Source organism: Amphiura filiformis, chromosome 10, assembly GCF_039555335.1.
Source record: "Amphiura filiformis chromosome 10, Afil_fr2py, whole genome shotgun sequence".
NCBI classification, from domain to species: Eukaryota; Metazoa; Echinodermata; class Ophiuroidea; order Amphilepidida; family Amphiuridae; genus Amphiura; species Amphiura filiformis.
The window spans coordinates 41816200-41839111 of NC_092637.1; the positions used below are offsets into that span (position 1 = coordinate 41816200).

The 22912-nt window shown below is 38.4% G+C and overlaps 1 protein-coding gene across 1 annotated transcript in view; it reads right to left on the reverse strand.

Moving 5' to 3' along the window:
• Positions 1 to 22648, reverse strand: part of LOC140162879 (huntingtin-like) — a 116672-nt gene extending 94024 nt beyond the window's left edge. The window contains 11 exon segments of the mRNA XM_072186183.1: positions 604 to 825; positions 1388 to 1924; positions 4077 to 4281; positions 5591 to 5772; positions 9988 to 10129; positions 12606 to 12677; positions 15561 to 15707; positions 16234 to 16293; positions 16770 to 16890; positions 17520 to 17603; positions 22450 to 22648. Of these exon segments, the coding sequence (XP_072042284.1) occupies positions 604 to 825; positions 1388 to 1924; positions 4077 to 4281; positions 5591 to 5772; positions 9988 to 10129; positions 12606 to 12677; positions 15561 to 15707; positions 16234 to 16293; positions 16770 to 16890; positions 17520 to 17603; positions 22450 to 22568 (1891 nt within the window). The 5' untranslated portion in view covers positions 22569 to 22648.
• Between the last annotated feature and the right edge of the window lie 264 nt (positions 22649 to 22912).

The window sequence follows — 22912 nt, forward strand, 5'->3', positions numbered from 1 at the left end:
TACAATCCTACAGGTAAACTAGGTAATTCTTGGCCAAGCTTGAATACTTAGAACGCAAGTGGCTCCGCGATAAACACATGCGCACATAGCGTGGTACTTAGGGCAGCATACACGTGTCTTACATTGCGTACACACTTAGTATGCTACCCGGACTCGAACTAAATTTACCTGTACTGCACCTTGGGTCAGGGTTTACTTTAACGCACAAAACACACATATTTACACGTTCACGCACTTTGCGGATCCCTTCAAATCCAAAGTTCAAAATCCAACGCGTACTTGAAAACGTATGCGTTCAAATATTACAAGATTTGAATATGAAAACACAAAAACGTCTTCCAAAATAAAAAAAAATACCCCTTGGGCAATGTTTTGGACTTCTTCAGAGGAAAAATTCACAATTGAAAGGTTCCAAATAATTGAAAATACCCCTTCAGCAAACTGCTTAAAGAAAACCCTGCCTTGGGTGTGTAGATTTCAAATGGAGTCACCCATTCAGGTAACCTCATTTGAAATCTACACCCTCTGTGTCACCGTGTGTGGATGACTAAGGTTGTGTCTTCAACAGGGGGTGTAAGGATTTCAACTGGAACAGCCCCTTACCTTCTTCGGCATTATCAGCACTCCCTGGCTTGAAGAGTCTGGTGTAGAATGCTTTAGGGTACATGCCAACAATGCACCCAACACAACCGATAGCCAACGCCTTCACACTGATACGCACGTGTCTGTCTGGTAGCAAGCCACCGCCGTATCCAGTGAGCAGGTATGATGAGCATAGAAGGCGAGTGCAGTGGGTTAGAGGGACCTCTGGTTCAATGTAGTCTCCTGTGTTTTAGGAAGGACAAATTTTACACAATTGAAGATGAATATCATTCATATTTATAATTCTAATAGTAAACTTTTTGCAATGGGTTAGAGGGACCTCTGGATCTATGTAGTCTTCTGAAGAACAAAATTAATAAATCACTATAAATTTTCACATTTTTTTTTACTACAGGGCATAGGCTGTAGAAAATACATGCCTTAGACCTTTTCCAAGACATCCAATTATGAGTAAAATGTTGAAATCAAACGTTTAATTTCTGCCATGGATTTAGAGCAAGTTAAGGATATTGTTTTGTTTTTAATGTTGATTTGAAAGTAATACTTCAAAATACCATATCACAGCAAAGAGGTACATGCTTTTTTTCCAAATTTTTACAACTTTTTGGCCCACTTTTTTTTCTGAATTTTTCCCTGACAACTAAAGAAAAAAACAACAACCTTGAAATATGAAAAAAAAAAAAATAAATGCCCTAAAATACAAAAGAGACTCGCTGCAGTATTCAATGAAATCAAAATTCACCTTCACTAGGAAAAACAAACAAAATGTCATACTTTCTCCTACCTATATCACCCTTTCTTGTCTTGACTTCTGTTGTTGGTGAACTCTTAGCGGAAGAATCTTCCCGACTCGTAGTATCATCTTGAAACTCTGACGAATCTTCCACTCGAAGAAACTCGGTGGAACTGTCCCTCTGCATATCGCTTAATCGTTCTTCGTCTTCCACTCGTATATGAAGTTCTTCCGTCTGCTCTATCAGGTCTCTTTCGATATCCACTGTTGGTATTGAATCATCCGCCACATTTCCGATCTCGATATTTGAATACTCATCGTCCTCTTCTTCATTGAGGATCACATCGGAATCGTCCGGGATCGAATCCGGATAACCTGATTCCCCAGAGAGCAGAGAAGACTCAAAGGATTTCAGCGTTGGGGCATCAGATGTCCCTTCAGATGCAGTGTCAATGCCAATGTCAGATAAGTTGGTCTGGGAGGAGGTGTCGCCACTGATGGAGCTGGCTGCCGTTGCTAAGGAGCTAGCGCCATCTTGGTCCTCGTCTAGATTGGAATCACCAAAAACACCTGGCATACTGCTGCTTACTGTAAAAGAATATGAGGACAATCGCATTGTTAGACTGAGTAGAGGCAACTGCTTGAATGCAGTTTGAAACATATTGCCAAGTGATGTGAAATTCACCATACAGGATATATACTGCGCCAATAAAGTATCCTTACACTTGGAAAAATAATCACAATTTATAAACTGAACAATATTGAGGTAAATTTGTTTTCTTAATAAATGCACTATCTAATTCTGCACATTATGACACCAAATTGAATCCAATGTGACTTCAAGAAGCAAAGTTACAAGCATTTGATTAGACAAAGGTCCAGTTTTAAAAGTGACAAACTGGCCTATTCAAAACTTCACAGACTAGAGATCTGGTTTGAGAGTGGTGAATGGCTAATTTATGCGTTTGGTTTTAATTTAAGACAAAAGGAACAAAAGAAAACTGAAACAAAAGTACTTACAATTAAAATAAAAAGTAAAAACTGAAATAAAAACTGCTTTAAATAACGCTTCATTGAAGAAACTGTGTTGTCTCTTTATTGTGCTTGTTGAAATCTTTTTGCGCCTTGTATAGGCCAGTTTGTCACTTTTAAAACTGGACCTTCGTCTATTCAATTGCTTCTAACTTTACATCTTAAGGTCACTTTGGATTCAATGTGGTGTCATAATGTGCAGGATTAGATAGTGCATCTATTAAAAAACAAATTTACCCCAATATTGTTCAGTTTTGAAATTGTGATTATTTTTCCAAGTGTAAGGATACTTTATTGGCGCAGTATATATATCAAATCAAAATGATTGGCACCCATCAGTTCTGATATTTAATGAAAATGCCTGTTGCATCAAAATACAATTACAGTAGATCCAGTTGAAATGACCAAAATATATAGTTTTATGAACTTTATAACAGCTTAATTACAAAATAGGTGGATCTAATATTTTATCCTTTAGTTGATAAGAATTCTGCAATCTCACTGGTCAAACACCTCTTGGATAAAAATTGGTATTACCTGCGTACTCCTCATCAAAATACAGGCAGGTAATATTTCCCGTATTATGCGTAGTCCTAAAACACGCGCATCTGGGTAACATGACTCTCGGTATATCCTAACACTCGCGCACATACTTCACACCGGCAGCAAGAAAAACTGGCCTATTTTATAGTAAGATTATCAAACTAAATTCCTTCAGCAAAGTTTACAAACAAGTCGGAAGATAATAAAATTCATGTTCACTAAAGGATAATACCTACGGTATGGTGCCGTATCCTAGTCAGCCTTCGGCTTCATGAACTTCGTGAACAAACAAGGGGTAACTAATAATATTTTGATGTGGCAGTCATGTCTATAACCACTTCAAACTGATATGCAAAACACATTAATTAAATACAGTCTGTATTTAGCCTGGGCATAGATAACAAAGCTTGCATACCTTTACATTGTTTTAGGTATGATTGAAATGGTGCAATAATTGGCATCTTATGGCCATATCGTACTTGCATGTGGCATGCTAGTAACCTATCGATTAGATATTGGCAAAAGCTTTTCTGATAACTGACAAAATTATGTCACGAAAAAAATGCTACGCTCCTTGCGATTTGCCTAGAATGATATTGGCATTAGAGGGTAAATATTTTTTTGACGAAAGAACAGAAGGCAGACACCCTCCACAAAAACAAGGGAGCAACTATATTACTGATACAGGCAGCTGTACAAACAGTGTGTTATTGTAAGACCAATCTATTGTCATGTTTGGAGGGTGTCTGCCTTTCATCTCTTTTGTCAAAAAAAAAAACACGCTCATTTAGCGGCCTATATGAGGCAATTCTACAGTACATTACAAAGGTTCACAATTACATTTTTTGCTTCCTCTTCAAATGCAATTTCAAACTCTAACACGAGGCTGACATTGCACACACAACTTTCTTGCACTCACTTGATGATGTTATTTTATTACAAGAATTAACACCCTGGACACTACTGGTCATCTAACAGTATTTCTGATTGGTTGGTAACTTGAAATGCTATTTCAATCGCCAATTATAACTAGACTTTAAACTATTCATGGTCAAACTTGCATTTGCTGATCACTTTATTAATACCCTCCTTTATTGGCTCAAAATTGGACACAATATTCATTTTGGCCAATCGGCATGTAGTTCTCATCCCAGCATTTCCTTACCTGAAGTCTCATCTTCCTCTTCCTCAGGTTTCCCTCTGTCCTGTTCTGCAGGGAAGATCAACTTGGAAGGCAGACCATCTGGTGAGAGCAGCATCTTCAGCAGGGGTGGCGGTGGTGTGCGCAGCAACTGCTGAAGCGTTTCCAGCGTGGCCGTCAAGACATTGTGGTCTGCATGCTGAGTGCAGTACAGGAGGAATTCATAGATCTGCAAAGAAGATTGAGGAGATTAAACAAAACTGTGATCAGGGATGCCAGTGGCCTGACGTGACTTTGTAGGAAAGCCTGAAAAGTGCCCAAATTTGGGCTATTAAGCCTCAAAACGGGCTGAAAATAAATAGTGTATGGAAATTTGGCCCGAAAACTGTCATCCCTGTGTGCTGTTGCATATCATGTGCATGTGTGGGAGTACATTTTGTTTCCTATCTAAAAATGACAAACAATTTGCCCTTCTCCGTGCAATAAGATTTAGTCCGTGCAATTTGGCTTTTTCTGTGCAATCCACCAATGCCATGCCAAATTTCAGCAAAATGTAAAGTTTTCCTACTTGCTTTCTGCCATTTTGCTCACAAAAAACCTCCAGAAGATGCCATTGGGGTGTGAAAAAAAATCTGAAATTATTTATCTTCCTAAAAATTTTATAAAACTATGATACCAAAAAATGCATTTCCAAGGGTATTTTAGGCCATTCACAAATCATTTTGTCATTTAAAACTCATCAATATTACTTTGCATCACAAAAATATCAGTAAAGCACTCAATTATTGTCCTCTCAAAAGAGATTTTTTTTAATATTGATGTAAATGTTTCAAACACATAGTTCTGAAGTAATTCCATTAAAAGCTTCCCTCTGGGAACTTCAATTCAAGCTATGATCTTTGATCTCTTACAAGATGTGACCTTTGAAGGTTAAATATCACAACCTATGACCCCATGGATCTGACCTAACCTGTATAAGTTGCTTTGATCTAACTCCAGAAATAACTTCCTACAATCCTGGCAAAAAATGTTGCCACAACAGAGCGTTAATTGGTCAACATCCTTCCCCGCTCCCCTATCGCATTGTTGATTTGGACAAAATCGTCATCATATCTACATTACAGTCTCCCATCATTGAAATATGGGGGGGTGGGGAAGGAGTGAGTGTAAGCTGAATGTGCATTTGCAACTATTATACAAAGATAATGCGGAACTATCACATATTTAGCTTCGATTGCATGCTTAACACCAGCACGTGCTGGTGTGCCAATGAATTGCCACCAGGATTGTAGGTAACTCCAAAATTTCAATTCACACCATGATCGGTGACCTCTTACATGACGCGCCCCTTGAAAAGCTAAACATCACAACCTATGACCCCATAGATCTGACCTTACTTGTATAAGTTGTTCTGAGGTGACTCCAGTAATAGCTTCTTACTTGGTAACTCCAAAACTAAAATTCATTCTATGACCTTTGACCTCTTGAAGGACATGACCTTTGCATCCCTACATATAACCTCACAGATCTGACCTTACCTGTAAAAATTGTTCTGAGGTTACTCCAGTAATAGCTTCTTGCTTGGTAACTCCAAAACTTCCCTTCATACTGTGGTCTTTGACCTCTTGTGAAGCAAGATGCGGTATAGCATGTCTGAGACAAAGCATTACTCCTAATAACATCTGGGAATTCCGATCTTCTTTCACCGGTACCACAAACACTGATGACAAAAGAGTAACAATGCATGGCATTTAGTTTGAGTACTTTATTTAGCAGAAACAATGGGCTCAATCACCCCTTTGATTTGGTCCAAACAACCCTGATTCTAAAGTATATCATTTTTAAGCCATCAACCAAAATACAATCAAAGATATGAAACATTCACAGATGAATACTGAAGATGTAAAGTTAATAAGCAGGCCTATGAAAACGGAAAATGATAAAATGGACATTGAGAGATTTCAGCATGGACCTCTGGATCCTCTTTCCAGGCCTTTGTTGTTGTTGTTTGTTTGTTTTTTGCCACTTTATCATTGTTTATATCAGGTTTGGTTCAAAAATAGTTGTGCAACAGTAAATATCATTGTTACAGTGATATTGTTGGAAAATACAGCAATTATTAGCATTTATAACTATCTCTCAGTATCTCTATCAAATGGGCTTGTCCAGTTGAAATCCATACATCCCTATGGAAGATGTGGCCTTAATCTCCCACACAGGGAGTGTGAATTTCAAATGGGGTTACCTAAATGGGTGACTCCATTTGAAATCTACAGCCCCTGTGTGGGAGATTAAGGTCATGTACTTCATAGTGGGTAAATGGATTTCAACACAAATAGCCCAATCTAGACCTGTTCCTGTCACATAAAACCCCAAAGTAGGCAGGCAAGCTGAAGACTCTTTATGTAACTATTAAGGGGGTACTACACCCCTGTCCAATTTTGTGCCTATTTTTGTATTTTTCTCAAAAATTATAGCACATTGGGGACAAGTAAGATATGTATAATATAGGGGTAAGGACTACAACTACTGCACTGGAAATTTTATTTCAGCACATACAACACTTGTGGAGTTACAGCCAAAAATGAGGGAAAACCAATATTTGATCAATAAATCAATAACTACTTGCTTTGAATTGCTGAATTTTCAGTACAGTAGTTGTAGTCCTTGCCCCTATAATATACATATCTTACTTGTCACCAATGCGCTTATAATTTTTTTTGAGAAAAATGCAAAAAAATAGGCACAAATTGGCCAGGGGTGTAGTACCCCTTAATGCTCACATTTTATTACCAAAGTCCAGAATTCAAATAGAAGATAGAACCACACCAGAATAGAGTATAGAAGGTAAAGAAGAAAACAACATTCTTCCAGACATTTTGTACGACTGAAATCTGCAGTCAAACAGTGAAAGATAACCCACAACAGAAATATAGAGTACCTACAGAGAATACAAGAACATTCTTCCAGATATCCGCATTTCAAGCTGAAAAATATCCAAGCCAAGATTGAAACCTATTTTTGGCATGCTGTTCCATTTCAAGATGAGAATGTACAAAATGTAGTTAAGTAGCAACCAGGAAAGAAGGCCATCCCATACAATAATTCCCAGTGCATTCCTAGTTTAATAGATGCCCACATCATGAGTGAGACAACTGAACCACAGCATGCAGGCAATCCGGTATCATGACATCACACCTGATTCCAAATATGGATATTTCTACAAATCAATTAATTGAAATACATTGTTGACAGGGTTTGTGTTGCAGGATTATGCAGCTTTGAAATATCAGGGGAATTGGTCCAGTCAGACAAAACTGAACCTTTGTTTTGTCGCAGTTATATGCATATAGGTTATTTTGGAATTTGCAATCAAAATTAATTCCTATAAAATCTTTCTTTCTTTAATGTCCTTACCATGGTTTAAAGTTTGTTTTGTGAGGGGTACCCATTTTCATGACAATTTGGCTAAATCCTGTTAAGGCACCAAGGTGAATCACATGCTATAACAGAATGAGTCTAAAATTACACATTTGAAGGGGCACCAAGACCTGGGGTAACCAAGGTGTCTTAGATTATTTTGGTCCCTTCCTAGTCCTACAAACGCTGCAATCATATGTGCAGGACTGTATGCAGGGACTGCATTTTGAGGAGAGCGAGAGCAATCACTCTCTACTGCTCTCCTTAAATCTGATATAGGAGAGTTATTTTTAGCTCTCCTTAGTTGACCATTCACTCCTTACATTCTATTGTAAATGCTCTAAACAGCTCTCCTTGAAGGCTCCAGAAGAGCTTTTTAATGCTCTCCTGCAAATCCCAAAAGACAGCCCCTCTGTGTGTGTTCTTTGCAGTATATATATGAAATACCATGATACATTTTATGTACCAGTATAAATTTTAACCAGTGGAATTTGAAAACTGTATTATGAGTAAACAATGTATCTCTATTATTAATCAATTTGTTACCATCCTGGAATCAAGATTATAGCTTCCTTACTCTCACGCCAAGTATAAATAGTGCCTTCCATTGGTGGCTGGTCTAAGTGGTTGATTGAAAATATAAAATTACAATATATCTATCATTCTCTCATGTTATCAATACTATGACTATAGCTGATCAAATATCTGCACCAATTCTGCATGAAATTTTAGTAAAATTCCCTTCTCATCCTTATTGAATTCTGACTTACCAGACCACATTGAATATTTTCAAAAATATCTTCTAATACAAAAAAATGCTTCTTTTTGTGTGACAAATCCAACAATTTTGAACTTGGAATTGTCACACAAAAATCAGGAAGTTTATGATCTATAATCTTACGGATGCATCTGTGTGCAGATCTTCAAAAACGTTTACTGTAAAGTGGTTATTTTCACGTGTGTAAATTTGCACGCTTTGCCGATTTTTAACCATTTCACCTATTTTTAAATCCGCAATTTCGAGACCTACATAAAAAGAACATATGTGACACGATCAAGGGAAATGAGTCGGATGTTGCTAATATTGATTTTGAAATATTGGCAAAGAAGGTGTTAAAATTCTTTTGTTTTACATTGTTTTCAGCGAGTGATAAATTGACATAACTTCGGGGTTTTCAGTTTTTGAAAGCTGTAAATGTCTACTTTATAAAAATATGTAAAACTCTTTTTCGACCAGGGTCGACATGCGACTCATTCCCCTTGATCATGTCAAATATTTTTATCTACAGGGTAGCTGCAATGAGGGTGAAAAGCGCAAAAATTAATGAACCGCAAACAAACATGTCCACTTTTACAGTATGCTCATCTGTCATACGGAGTGATTTCAATCCCATGCCTCCTGTCATCGTATGCCGATCCTTCCATCAATTTCCTTCAAATCCATGTTTCATTACAACCCTGATGGACAAAACCTGGACAAATGCGCAACTATGACAGAAGCAGCTCACCTTTATCCTTAAATTGGTAATTTTCATTTGATCAAGCACAACCTTTCAAATGCACCTATAATTCCATAAAATAAATAACACTATATACACTAAATCAGCTCTCCAGTTCTTTTTACTTGCACCGTTTGTTGTTCTGCACTCTGCACATTTATGAGCATCATCACCTTACTCCTTGGATAAGCTTCGCTTTGTTAGGAGAACAGCACATGAAGACTTGAAGGTTTCAACGTGTTCACCGCCAGACAAGTGTAAAACTGTCTGTCAAGCTTTCATCAAGATTAGGACTTCTTCAGGATAAAACTATTGCAAGTTCTGCATGTAGATTATAGACTGCCCCTTGTCAACAGAGTATCATGTGGATTGCCCCTTCCCCAATGATATAGTAGACTACATCTTATCTACTAGATGTGGCTCTGCAGAGCTTGACAGGTTTACACTTGTCCGATGGCAAACCCATTGCAACCCTCCTCAATTTGTATAATGAATACTTGTCGTAAAAGCCTATCGTTTAAATCAATAACACTGCTGTGATAACTCGTTAAACAATCCCAGACCTGGCAATCCATGATCAAAACTAGAATTTTGCGGTTCTCGATACAAAGCATCGGCCACAATGCCTCACCTTGACACCCAGCAATTTAATCGGGCGATTTCACTTGGAGCTGGGGAAAAAACAACAAATTCCAGTTCTAAAACAAAATAATTAAATAAAAATGTCCAGCTCCGAGAAATTGCCGGTCCTCTCAAATTAGCATATTTTGTGAAGAAAACCTACAGGAATTTGAAGACTGCCTAATTGCCATCCCTTCACCATCACTATACACCTTTCCAGTTATGGGGAAATTTCACTCGAAACATCGGACGGACGGATAAATGGACAGAATAACGGATGGAATGACGGATGGACAACCAGGAAACATAATACCTCCGGTGTAGGCACAATTAAATATTTTGAAATATTCATAAAATATTAACATCTCAATGAGAATATGTATCACTGTACTTACTGAGCAATGCCTGTATGAGCCAAGCAAAGTACAGGTTTGGCTTTCTCCCATACTGGCATATGAGAGTGAGACAGTTGGCAGCAGTACGTCTAGTTGCAGCTGAGGCGTTCTTCAGGTTGGGAAACAGCACTTTCATCAAGTTCTGAAAGAGATTACAGAAAAAATTTGTTCAGAACCTGTTTGTCAGCTACTCAAATCTTCATCTTACCACTGACAAGGAAGCGAAACTGAAATCCATTATCAATATAATCTTGACCTTTGACAAAATAACTTGTCTGTTTATACTGCATCATTTAGGGATTTATCACTGGCATGGCTTACCTCGCAGGGCAGCTTTACAGCAGCTTTAGCTTTAGCTGCCCAAGCAAAGTTAACCACAAGTTGTTCAACAATGATGAACAATGGTGAAACACGATTGAATCCTTTTAACAACAAAATCAAGCTAAAGATTGTCCAATTCACATTATTATTACCTGACAAATGTCAATTATTTTTTTTTTTTCAGAATTCCTTTTACAAATTAAGCATACTGCCAGCCGTCCAGTGCGTATTATTTTCCACAAGGTCCTATGCACATGTTGACGTCGCGCACGTATATGCGAAGGTTAACACATTAAAGGAACCTTGCAACAGATAATAGTCATTGTCAGTTTGCCACTCAACCATGCAACATTGATATCAACAATAAATCTACAGAAATAAAACGGTAATGCCTAGCTGCCTCCATTCAAAATAATGAATTCAACATGCAAGTGTGTATACATACGCACACACATTCCAGGCATACAAATCTTATGCACTGATCCCCCGCCTATGAAGAACCTGATGTGTGTATGGCTATATGTGTTGGGAAAGGGGTACTATGATTTGACTAAAGGTCACTCAAGGAAACAGGGCACATGTACTATTTTTTTTACTGATGATCATACCCTTTACAATTTGTTCTAAGTATTCAGTTGGTGTGGTCTAGATTATAAACTCAAAATCTTATCGGACGCAAATCGCAATCGCAAAATCGCATTATTTTGGCTGTCATCTCTCAGGCAGTAGAAAAACCTAAATCACTGTTTTGATTATTTTGATATAAAACATTGTATATGATCATATTTCCCTCAAACTTCATATTTTCATTAATAATAATAATAATAATAATAATAATGAGAAAAAAGTATCAACATTTTTATTACTCTCCTCTATTGTGCGATAGACAGGCATGATAATGAGGCCAAAAAAAAAATGTTTGTTTGTCCTCCACAGCTTTGAAAGAGGACGTGCGGGCGGGCAAATTTTTTTTTTTGGATTTGGCGTATTCCTGGACCTACCTAGAGCCAAATGCTACAATCATTCATGGTGACTTAAAAAAACCAACATTTTGTTTCTATAATATGCAGTTAAAGTTATAATTTGTGTTCATGTCATAGTCTTTTAATGATTTCAAATCCATTGTATTTTGGAAGTCACTAAAAATAATAGACTATGACATGAGCACAAGTTATAACTTTGCATATATAAAGACACAAAATGTTTTTGGGGGGCTTTTTTTATTTTCAACCATGAAAGATCTTAGTATTTAGCTCTAGCTAGGTCCAGAGATACTCCAAATCTGAAAAAAAATGAATTTTACTTATTTTTATTTAAAAAAAATATATTGGTCAGGCCTTAATCTGAGGAGCGGGCGGTGGAGGACAAACAAACAACTTTTTTTTTTGGCCTGATCCTTTGTCAAATAAGGGGGAAAAGAGAAAACAGCATAAATTAAAGCCAGGCTAAAAAACCCAAAATCAAGCTAAAAATAAATGAAAAACATATACATGTATATTGGTCATAAAAAAGTACAGATTCTGGAAAATATCATACCTCGATAGAGGATAGGCAGGACCAATATTTTATCATAGATCCTGTGCCATATACTGGGGTACACAAAAAGGTGGCTTTGTTACATTTTGGTGTGCAGTTTGGATTTCAAAACACTGTCTCTTGAGTTTTCATTCGCTTAGAAGATTCAATTAGGTCTTAAATTGAGGCTAATTTATTCTATTCTATATTACTCATGTTTTTATCCTGTTTTAAAGTATTTTTCAATTATTTTCTTATGACGTTTGGCATGAAATGTGCCAAGGGTGGCTGAGGATTAGGGGGAGGAGGATTAGGGGGAGGGATTCATATATATAAATTTGATTTAAAAGCCCCATTAAAAATTTGAATCTAGTAAAAAAATGTCTAAATGAACTCCCAGACATCTAAACCAAGTAAATAAATGCAGAAGTTCATTTAAAAGACCAATACTTGCTCAGAATGATTGTAAGTGTGGAAAAAAGAGGTGGGGTTACATCCTCCCTACTTTGTGATTGCTTTTGCCCGCACTCTCTCATTTTTTAACCGATTTCCATAAAAAAGGTGTCAAAATGCTCAGAAGGATGAACCACTTCAAATGATATGTGTAGGTAAAATGTTTGAACCATTTCATTTTTTTTACTATGTAACACAAAGGTACCCCAGGTTGTGACACAGGACCCATAGTTAAAACAGCTGGACCTGCTTATTATCTATCATACAATAGAGGATAGATGCATGAAGTAAAACAAAAATTACTATTAAGAATATGTACTTCGCCTTACCTTAACTTCTGTGTCTGTGAGAAATGAGCCTAAAATTGGTAGAATCTTCTGAAGAAAGTTAGTCAGGGATTCCTAAAAAAAAAGAAAAAGTAAGCCAAACAAAAAGATCAGGCGTCACTCATGTATACACAGAACAAATGAACAAGTTGGCTAGCATAAGATGGCGATGCCCCATTAATGAAAAGAAAATGTGAGTTTCCCATTGGCCCACATATTAAAATAATCCCCCACATACACAAATTCAAACATGCATCAGTGCATTAACAAGTAATTTGTGATCCTAGCATCTTCTTTTTATGACATTTTTCAGGAGATATCAAAAAAAAACTTATTCCCAAAATTGATTCTGATTTTGCATTTGCGAATTATGTATGATAATGTGTATTGCATCGCTCCATAGGCCACTGTGTTGTAATTTCATTCTGGTGTACCAGAACGTAATTCAAATTTGGTGACAATTTTGCTAAACGAATTGAGCTGCAAGAAATGATTTGTATATAAACATTATGTAGCCAGAGGTTTCCAGTGGTATAAAGAAGCTCAACTTTTTTTAAGAAAGTGGGGGATGTGGATCAGGAAATGCCCCTTTAAGTCAAAAAGCAGTAGATAGGGAATAGGGTAGTTTCGCTACACCTCCTCCACAACGAGTATGTTACCTTCCCGGCATTGAATAAAGCTGTTTACCATTTGTAACCCCAGGTGGGGAGATGCAATAGGGGTGAAGAGCCTTGACTATATGTACAACACATTCATGTTGCGTCATAATTGTGAGTCAAAGTCTCAGATCACTGCGCCACCGTTCACGATTGCGAGTCAAAGTCTCAGACCACTGCGCCACCGTTCACGACTGTGAGTCAAAGTCTCAGATCACTGCGCCACCGTTCACGATTGTGAGTGAAAGTCTCAGATCACTGCGCCACCGTTCACGATTGTGAGTGAAAGTCTCAGATCACTGTGCCACCGTTCACGATTGTGATGAGTCAAAGTCTCAGATCACTGCGCCACCGTTCACTATTGTGAGTCAAAGTCTCAGATCACTGCGCCACCGTTCACGATTGTGATGAGTCAAAGTCTCAGATCACTGCGCCACCGTTCACTATTGTGAGTCAAAGTCTCAGATCACTGCGCCACCGTTCACTATTGTGAGTCAAAGTCTCAGATCACTGCGCCACCGTTCACGACTGTGAGTCAAAGTCTCAGATCACTGCGCCACCGTTCACGATTGTGAGTGAAAGTCTCAGATCACTGTGCCACCGTTCACTATTGTGAGTCAAAGTCTCAGATCACTGTGCCACCGTTCACTATTGTGAGTCAAAGTCTCAGATCACTGCGCCACCGTTCACTATTGTGAGTCAAAGTCTCAGATCACTGCGCCACAGTTCACTATTGTGAGTCAAAGTCTCAGATCATCACTGCGCCACCGTTCACTATTGTGAGTCAAAGTCTCAGATCACTGCGCCACCGTTCACTATTGTGAGTCAAAGTCTCAGATCACTGCGCCACCGTTCACTATTGTGAGTCAAAGTCTCAGATCACTGCGCCACCGTTCACTATTGTGAGTCAAAGTCTCAGATCACTGCGCCACAGTTCACTATTGTGAGTCAAAGTCTCAGATCACTGCGCCACAGTTCACTATTGTGAGTCAAAGTCTCAGATCACTGTGCCACCGTTCACTATTGTGAGTCAAAGTCTCAGATCACTGCGCCACCGTTCACTATTGTGAGTCAAAGTCTCAGATCACTGCGCCACCGTTCACTATTGTGAGTCAAAGTCTCAGATCACTGCGCCACAGTTCACTATTGTGAGTCAAAGTCTCAGATCACTGCGCCACCGTTCACTATTGTGAGTCAAAGTCTCAGATCACTGCGCCACAGTTCACTATTGTGAGTCAAAGTCTCAGATCACTGCGCCACCGTTCACTATTGTGAGTCAAAGTCTCAGATCACTGCGCCACCGTTCACTATTGTGAGTCAAAGTCTCAGATCACTGTGCCACAGTTCACTATTGTGAGTCAAAGTCTCAGATCACTGCGCCACCGTTCACGACTGTGAGTCAAAGTCTCAGATCACTGCGCCACAGTTCACTATTGTGAGTCAAAGTCTCAGATCACTGTGCCACCGTTCACTATTGTGAGTCAAAGTCTCAGATCACTGCGCCACCGTTCACTATTGTGAGTCAAAGTCTCAGATCACTGCGCCACCGTTCACTATTGTGAGTCAAAGTCTCAGATCACTGCGCCACTGTTCACTATTGTGAGTCAAAGTCTCAGATCACTGCGCCACCGTTCACTATTGTGAGTCAAAGTCTCAGATCACTGCGCCACCGTTCACTATTGTGAGTCAAAGTCTCAGATCACTGCGCCACCGTTCACTATTGTGAGTCAAAGTCTCAGATCACTGCGCCACCGTTCACTATTGTGAGTCAAAGTCTCAGATCACTGCGCCACCGTTCACTATTGTGAGTCAAAGTCTCAGATCACTGCGCCACCGTTCACTATTGTGAGTCAAAGTCTCAGATCACTGCGCCACCGTTCACTATTGTGAGTCAAAGTCTCAGATCACTGCGCCACCGTTCACTATTGTGAGTCAAAGTCTCAGATCACTGCGCCCCCGTTCTTTAAAAGGCAGAATCTTTGTGTAAATAACAAAGCATAAACTGCATTGGGCTATTCCATTTAAAATCCACACTACCCCTGTGGAAGATTTTGGAAATGTCTTCCACAGGGGGAGTATGAATTTCAAATGGAATTAGCAAATTTGAAACTCATCCTCCCTCTGTGGAAGATTCAGGTTGAATCTCTCTCATAGGGTGTATGAAATTCAAATTGAGCTGCCTGATGTGTTCATTCTATCTGAAATTCATACTCCCCCTGTGGAAGATATTTCCGAAATCTTCCACAGGGGTAGTGTGGATTTTAAATGGAATAGCCCATTTGATCTTATGAAGCACACATACCTGTATGGCATCCTCTTGGCGTCGTGATACCTTGGCTATACAAGGCAGCAAGTTGATCACATACGGACGGCACTTTTGTGGTCTTATCAAATGTGCCATCTCTGCAAATCGCCACATGGCTGCACGCAGACTTCTTGAGGATCCATTCTATTCAAAGGAAAATTCGATTAAGTAGCATTTAAAACTTGACATACATAATGATTTTTTAATGGTGAAGGCCAACAGAAGAAGTGTGGCACAACATACCGGGAAAACAAGTTGGGAGTCAGCAATAAAGGTGTTATCGATTGTCGTACGTGTCGTATTATCGTCGACATGACCCTAAATCTGTCATGTCAAAATAAACTGGCCCTTTTCGAAGAAATTGCCATGCTATTTTGTCCAAATAAGCTTACCGTAAGATCATGTTTTCATCGGCAAGTTGGAGATTACCTCCCAAAGTTGACCCGAACCCGGAAGTAGAACAAACCAGCAACTTCAGCAAGTATATTTACACCGCAAGTCGGCGATCGTAACTCATTTCGGTGTATTTTAAGCTTTTTCAGCATTTTTTAGATCTCATTACGAGTGTCGACACAAATGTCGATTGTCGTATTTTCCAAGACGAAGTGTTGAATTAGAAATCATGTGTCGATAACACCCATATAGTCAGCAATATTCTGGAGTATCTTACCTTTTTTATTTCTTTGTAGAGTTCCAGCTGTACCCTACCAAGGTTGCCATCCATAGAGGCCTAGAAGAAGCAACAAAATCAACAATGATTACCTCAACCATAACCCTAAACCTTATTCTATATTCGGACTAGAGAACCTTCGGACTAGCGACCCTTCGGACTACAGAGAAGTCACAAATGAAGATGCGCAATTTTACCCTATTTTGGCCTCAAGTGTTTTTCGTGCTAAAAAGGGAGATGTACTGGGGAATTATTGCTTGATATTTCTTATATTATGACACCCCCATGGAAAATCTAGGGACTGTGGTTCCCCAGTCCCCAAACCCTCTCCTGCAACTCCCCCCCACACACACACACACTTCTGCCACCTACATGTATGCATATTATTTATTTGACAATCCTCTAAATTTATTAGCAGAGATTGCTAATTAACTTTGCCAATGTCAGATTGCTGCTGCTCAATATCCACTTGCAACAAGTTTATTTTAAAAAAGATCGGGAAAAAATAATTATGATGATAAACTAATTGAACTCACCCTGACAATTTTGTTGAGACACTCGTCAGCTTTAAGCCGTACGTCGGATTCCTCATCATCACATGCTGCAAAAAACAGCTCCATAGCAATGCCCAAAAACTTGGGAAATTCTGCTACAGTTCTGGCAATAAAGCAGTGAAGAATAAAAGTGAATACATAAAACATTACCGTTAGTACATTACATGTAGGCCAAAAAATGACATTACGTTAAATTTCAAACAAGTAAACATAAAAATATCTGGGTCAGTAGGGACCTTCATTTCCTGCACGGGCTATACCAATTGCAATCCATACACTGTCTATTCGAAGACATGACCTTCATCTCCTACACAGTGTGAATTTCAAATGGGGTTACCTAAATGGGTGATTCCATTTGAAATTTACACTCCCTGTGTAAATAAGGTCATGATGTCTTCCATTAGGGGGTGTATGAATTTCAATTGGAATATCCCAATAAGGGGCCCTAAACAGGTTGAATACAGACTTTCAAGTCTTCAGCTTACCGCGGCTGGGCTGCTTTTTGAGATGAGTGAGAGCAATCACTCCCCTACAGCTCTTCTTAAGTTAAGTTGCCTTTGCAAGAGCTATTTATACTATAGCTCCTCTGGGTGACTCGTTAAATTCTTTATGCTTTAATGGCCACAGGTGCAAACAGCTCTTCTAAAGCTCTTCTTGAAGAGACCAGAAGAGCATTCTACAGCTCTTTTCTCATCTTCAAAAGGCAGTCCCTGCAATATTTTGTAAACTTACCTAAAGTTGGATGCACATATCCCTTCTGCAATGGTGGTGCAATGTCCAATCCTGTCTTTTTTAGTCAGGGAATTATCTTTCTTTCTGTAATAGGTACAAGAGAAATGTCAACAATATTGTTTTGTCCAAAAAATCTTATTTGAGATCAATGTTGTACCATCTCTTATTGTAAACACATTGACGGAGTGATGTCAAAATGGCCATTGGCACTAGAATAAATAGGTCAAATTTTGGTATAGATTGGACGGGTGGTTTCTGAGTATGGGACGCGATATATGATCGCGGTGGGATCGAGGACATCTGTTGAAACTGAAAGCTGTTTTTATTCTTATACCATTGAAAATGAAATTCCTACTGTATAATTAATTTAACTGGTTAGTGGCTAACATTCAATTTGAACTTTGCCACAATGACAATGCATGCATGACATCATCATACTCGGCAGTGGGGTTTGACTCCCACCCTTTTTTATTTTACCCCACCCTTTTTATTGAGGCACCCTTTATACTGAAAATTCCTGACCCCCACGCTTTTTACTGAGGCACCCTTTATACTGAAATTTCTTGACCCCACCACTTTTTGCTTTTTCCGCTATTTGTAAACATTGACGAAGTCACACGCAAGTTGGTTAAATCAAGTACGCCGAATTCTGCACCTATTTCACACGTGCGAGTCCGATGTTTTTCTCTCCATTAAGTTGATACATTACGTGAACAATGCAAATTATATGTGAAAAACTACTACTGTAACTGTATAATAAGCATTTTAATGAATAACTGTACTTTTATGGCGTTCAAATGTTGTTCTTCTCATGAAACTTGACGTGCGCTGTGTTGACAGCGACTATATCCTACTTCTTCCGTGCTGCTTCGCTCAATCAATTATGCATGATTATGACGTCACTCATATACGATCAGTGTAAAGAAAAATAACATGTCATGGAAAATCGGACATTTGCATATGACGTATGTGTTTTGGCAGGGCTTCCGGGGAGGATATTGTGTACATTGCAATGGACACTCGACAAGCGCTAGCCTGCATCAAATGGAATTTTATCTTGCGACATGGTGTGCGAGTTTTGGCGATTTTTCTTGGAACTATGATTATTTTATCATTCAATAAAAATATACTATAAGTTGGAAGAAGCCCCACGCTTTTTATTTTAATCCCACGCTTTATATTATTCCACGCTTTTTACCCAAAAAGTTTAAACCCCCACGCTTTCACCAATTTTCAGAATTTCGAACCGGCACGCATTAAAAAGCGTGGACTGCCGAGTGTGATCATCAAGTGTCTGACATTGCCAATACACTTGAGAATGTTCCTGCAATCTTATTGGTTCTTACCCGTGTGATATGACACGATATCACACGGGTATAACACAATGGGCTTTACAAATATAGTGCAAACTATATATTTAATGAAAGGACTAATTACACACATTCCAAATATCAAGTTCAATTTCAAATTTAATAGGCCTACACTTTGTAGAAATATTGGAGTGGTAAAGAAATGTTATTTTTTTGGTATTTTTCATTGGAATCACCCTGTATACTTTTTGGCACACCCTGTATATCCATTCAAACTTTACAGATTTGCAATCCTGACAATATATGCTTTCTGAAAATGTGTACCTTTACATAGTTTAGGTGAAAACTTTTTGAAATATAATCAGAAATACAAAAAATGAGTTGATTTTTGACAAATTGTAAATGTGAAGCAAATGGGGCACACCTCAAAAAACATGACCATAGATGCGATTTTCACGTGTCAACTAACCCCACCTCAAAAGTTTCAACTAACCCGATGCCTATTTTTACATTTCAAAGTTCATTACACAAAAGAAGAAATACAACAAGAGCTATATAGAAATTGTCATGCGAGACATGACACACAAGCCGACCTTTTGATGGGTCAAGTTTGAGCAATTTAGAAATTTGACCTTTGACCCTAAACTTTGACCTTTGGGGTCATGAATATTTTTAACATGTTTAGAATGTCGTAAGTAAGAATAATTCCTGTTGAATTTGAGCTCGATTGGACCAATTTCGAAATTTGACCTTTGACCCCTATAACTTGACCCTTGGGTCACGGATGGGGTCAACTGCTCTTGCATTGTGCTTAGGATGTCATAAGAAAGATTCCTGGTGAATTTCAGCTTAATCGGAACTTATACATGGATTTTGATTTTTTTAAATTTTTGATTGACCTTTTGACCCCCTTAATGACCTTTGACTTTAATGGAAAAAAAACCTTACGTACACTGACAAAATGCATTGTTCCAATTTTTATTAAAAAATTCTAGCATGTTTAGTTCTTGAGATAAAAATTCTTGAAGTTATTTAGCTAAAAACAGGAAGTGACCCCTTAATGACCTTTGACCCCCAAAATAAAAATACCATGCATACATCAGGGAACTCTGATTCAAGTATGATGGTTATATTATTCTGGTCTGTTTATCTTTTGAGATAAAAATTTTTTGAACATTTTTAATAATTTTGGTTTTTGACCGGAAGTGACCCCTTAATGACCTTTGACCCAAAAACTGTAGGCATCCTAAAGACCCTGGCTGGTAGCGATGCATGTGTGCTAATGGCGACTCTCTGCTATGTAATTTGTAAAGACAGTGATTTTTGAATATTTTTAGCTTTCAGACCGGAAATGACCCCTTAATGACCTTTGACCCCTTATATGTGAACACCCTATAGACACCGACCAAAGTCAAGTCACATGACCTAAGCATGTCACCATCACATGTTATTTGTGGAAGAAGATACATTTTATAGTAAAAATCGCATTTTAGCCATTGTGAGCAGGTCAAAGGTCAAATGGAGTTCAATGTCATGTAACATGTGGGGACATGGTCAGTGGTGTTTGTGACCAAGTATGATCAAAATCGGTCAAAGCATAGCAGAGCTAGGGCAAAATGTGGCAAATCACGCAAAATGTCACGTTTTGCTAAGAAAAAGCAAAAAAAATCATGTTTTTTACCATTGTAGCTAGGTCAAAGGTCAGATGCAAGTCAAAGTCATATGACATGTGCGGGCAATGCCAACGGTCCTTCTGACAAGCGTTTAGTTAAAATACGTCAACCCGTGACTGAGTTATACGTACGAATGTGGTCGACAGAAAGAAAGAAAGAACGCGAAGAAGACAGTACAAGCCGACGTTCGTCGTCGGCTTGTAATAAAACTTTAACATTATTCTGGGACTTACTACTAGTGCTTATGATACTCAAAAAATAATCCCCTGAATCTTCAAACAACATGGAGATAATGCATCTTTTCTGAGGGGTATAAAAATTAGTCAGTAAGTCAAAAAACAGATACTTTCCCAAGCCAACACTGGTGGGGCATCAGTGCTGTTGCTAATTTGGTGGATGACCCTTACTAATACCTATTACTGTCTAGGTGCCAGTATTTTACCAAATTAATTTTTTTTTTCAGAAAAAATACGATGTTTCAACTTACCCCGCGTTCCAACTAACCCCAATCTCCCCTACTTGAAATGCACAAAATAGGGGTAAATTTTTAGGCTGATTTGTACCCGTTTTTGTGTAACAAGTCAAATGCTGAAAACGTTCTTTGACAAGTTTGGGAACGATCATGTCATGCATGTGACTGTCAATTCATGAGTCATGATGTGTTACGAATTTGAATAGCTAGGCAGTGACAACACCAGGGATGTGATACAAATTACAACACACAAAAAAAATATATGCAAAAACTAAATTATTATACTATTTCATGATTTGACAGCATCAGTCATGTTTGTCAGCATTGAATTCCTGGATTGAATTGATTATGATTGCACTTCACTGATCATGCTGATGACTTAGTGCCGTACTAAATTACGCTGACTTTCGTATTCGGCGAGGAGGACGATTTCGACCTCGACTTGGTTTGTTTACAAACAGAGAGGTAGACACCGTTCCGCTTGTCCAAACACTCAAGTATCAGAAGGATGGTCCACAATAGCGTGATTCACGACGCGTAACATGAATAGCCTCTCCAATCATCATAGGGTAGGTATGCTAGGTGAATTCAAATTTGCCATCAAACTGCATCATTTTATATATCAAATCAAAGCCCTTGAGTAAACAAAGCCAAAACTGAAAACCATTTTTTCATAGCACTTTCCGTAGCAAAGTTACATCTTGTCAAAGATTGACTTTCATCAAAAGTTTCAGCTAGCAAAATTCCCCAAAACGGCATTTCGGGGGTGTTTCTAGATCTTAGTCTCATTATGATAGCAGCTTTTTTTAATGGAACTGCTATCCAAATCCCTCTAAAATCCCATGTGCGGGTGACTTATCACCATAAAAAATCATATATTTGGGTCAAGTGAAGTATAGAAAACATATTTATGTACCGTACCGTACGTTTCCTTCTTATGCCAGTTGTTTTAAATTTCTATGTAAATATGCATTGACATTGTTGGCGATTTTGGCTGACTAGCAAATGTGTTAACTAAGGTTTGCCTGGGTTACCTATATAGGGATTAAAAAGCTGTCACATATGACATAGAACCATGTGCTTCTATTGTCCAATTTGCCATCAAGATTTCATATATGGAAACAGTTCAGACCCAGAACAGGATCATGTCAGAAATTAATTTTTTGTTCTGGGTCTGATTATTCGGACTACTGATGACTGACAACATTTTAGCTGAAAACAGTCCCTTCCTGACTGATCTTCTTCTACCGGTGAGTACATTCCTCTCTGCTGTCACTCAGTCTTCATGACATACAACAATCAATATTGCATGGCATGACATGACTGATCATGAAATCTATGAATCTGACATGTCTGTATCTGAATCATCATGGTTGGAATGACATGAATGACAATCATATTCATGCAATGCAATGTGAATGTCATGAACATCATGATGAATCATTGAATGAATGAAAACAAACGTCCCAACCCACCTGCCAGGGGTCGGTGATTGGTCAGCTTTGGGAGTTGTTCCCGCTTGTTGATGAGTCTTCAGAGCCTCAAAGGCCCGTGCCAACTTCTCCATATTAGCCATGCTAATTGGTTTGCTCATAGCTTGCTTCTATTCTTCAATAACAAATCATGCAGTGCATGAATGAATGACCGAATCTTCGCCGATCATCTTCGTCGCCATTTTTGTTAATGGGTTCCCCACATTGCGTAGTTCCATCCCGTAAATGCCGTAATACACGTAGTATTGGTATATGAAGTTATTGGATACCAGCAAAATGTTCTCTTTTACTAGGTGTCCGTTGTGGCAAAAGCTACACGTATCTTAGTATGGTATGGTGGTAAGATAGGTCTGTTAAAGAGACTAACATTGTATACTGAAACAAGAAATGTCTTTAAAATTGACAATGCCACAGATAAGTTTACATTGAAAAATAAATACATTAA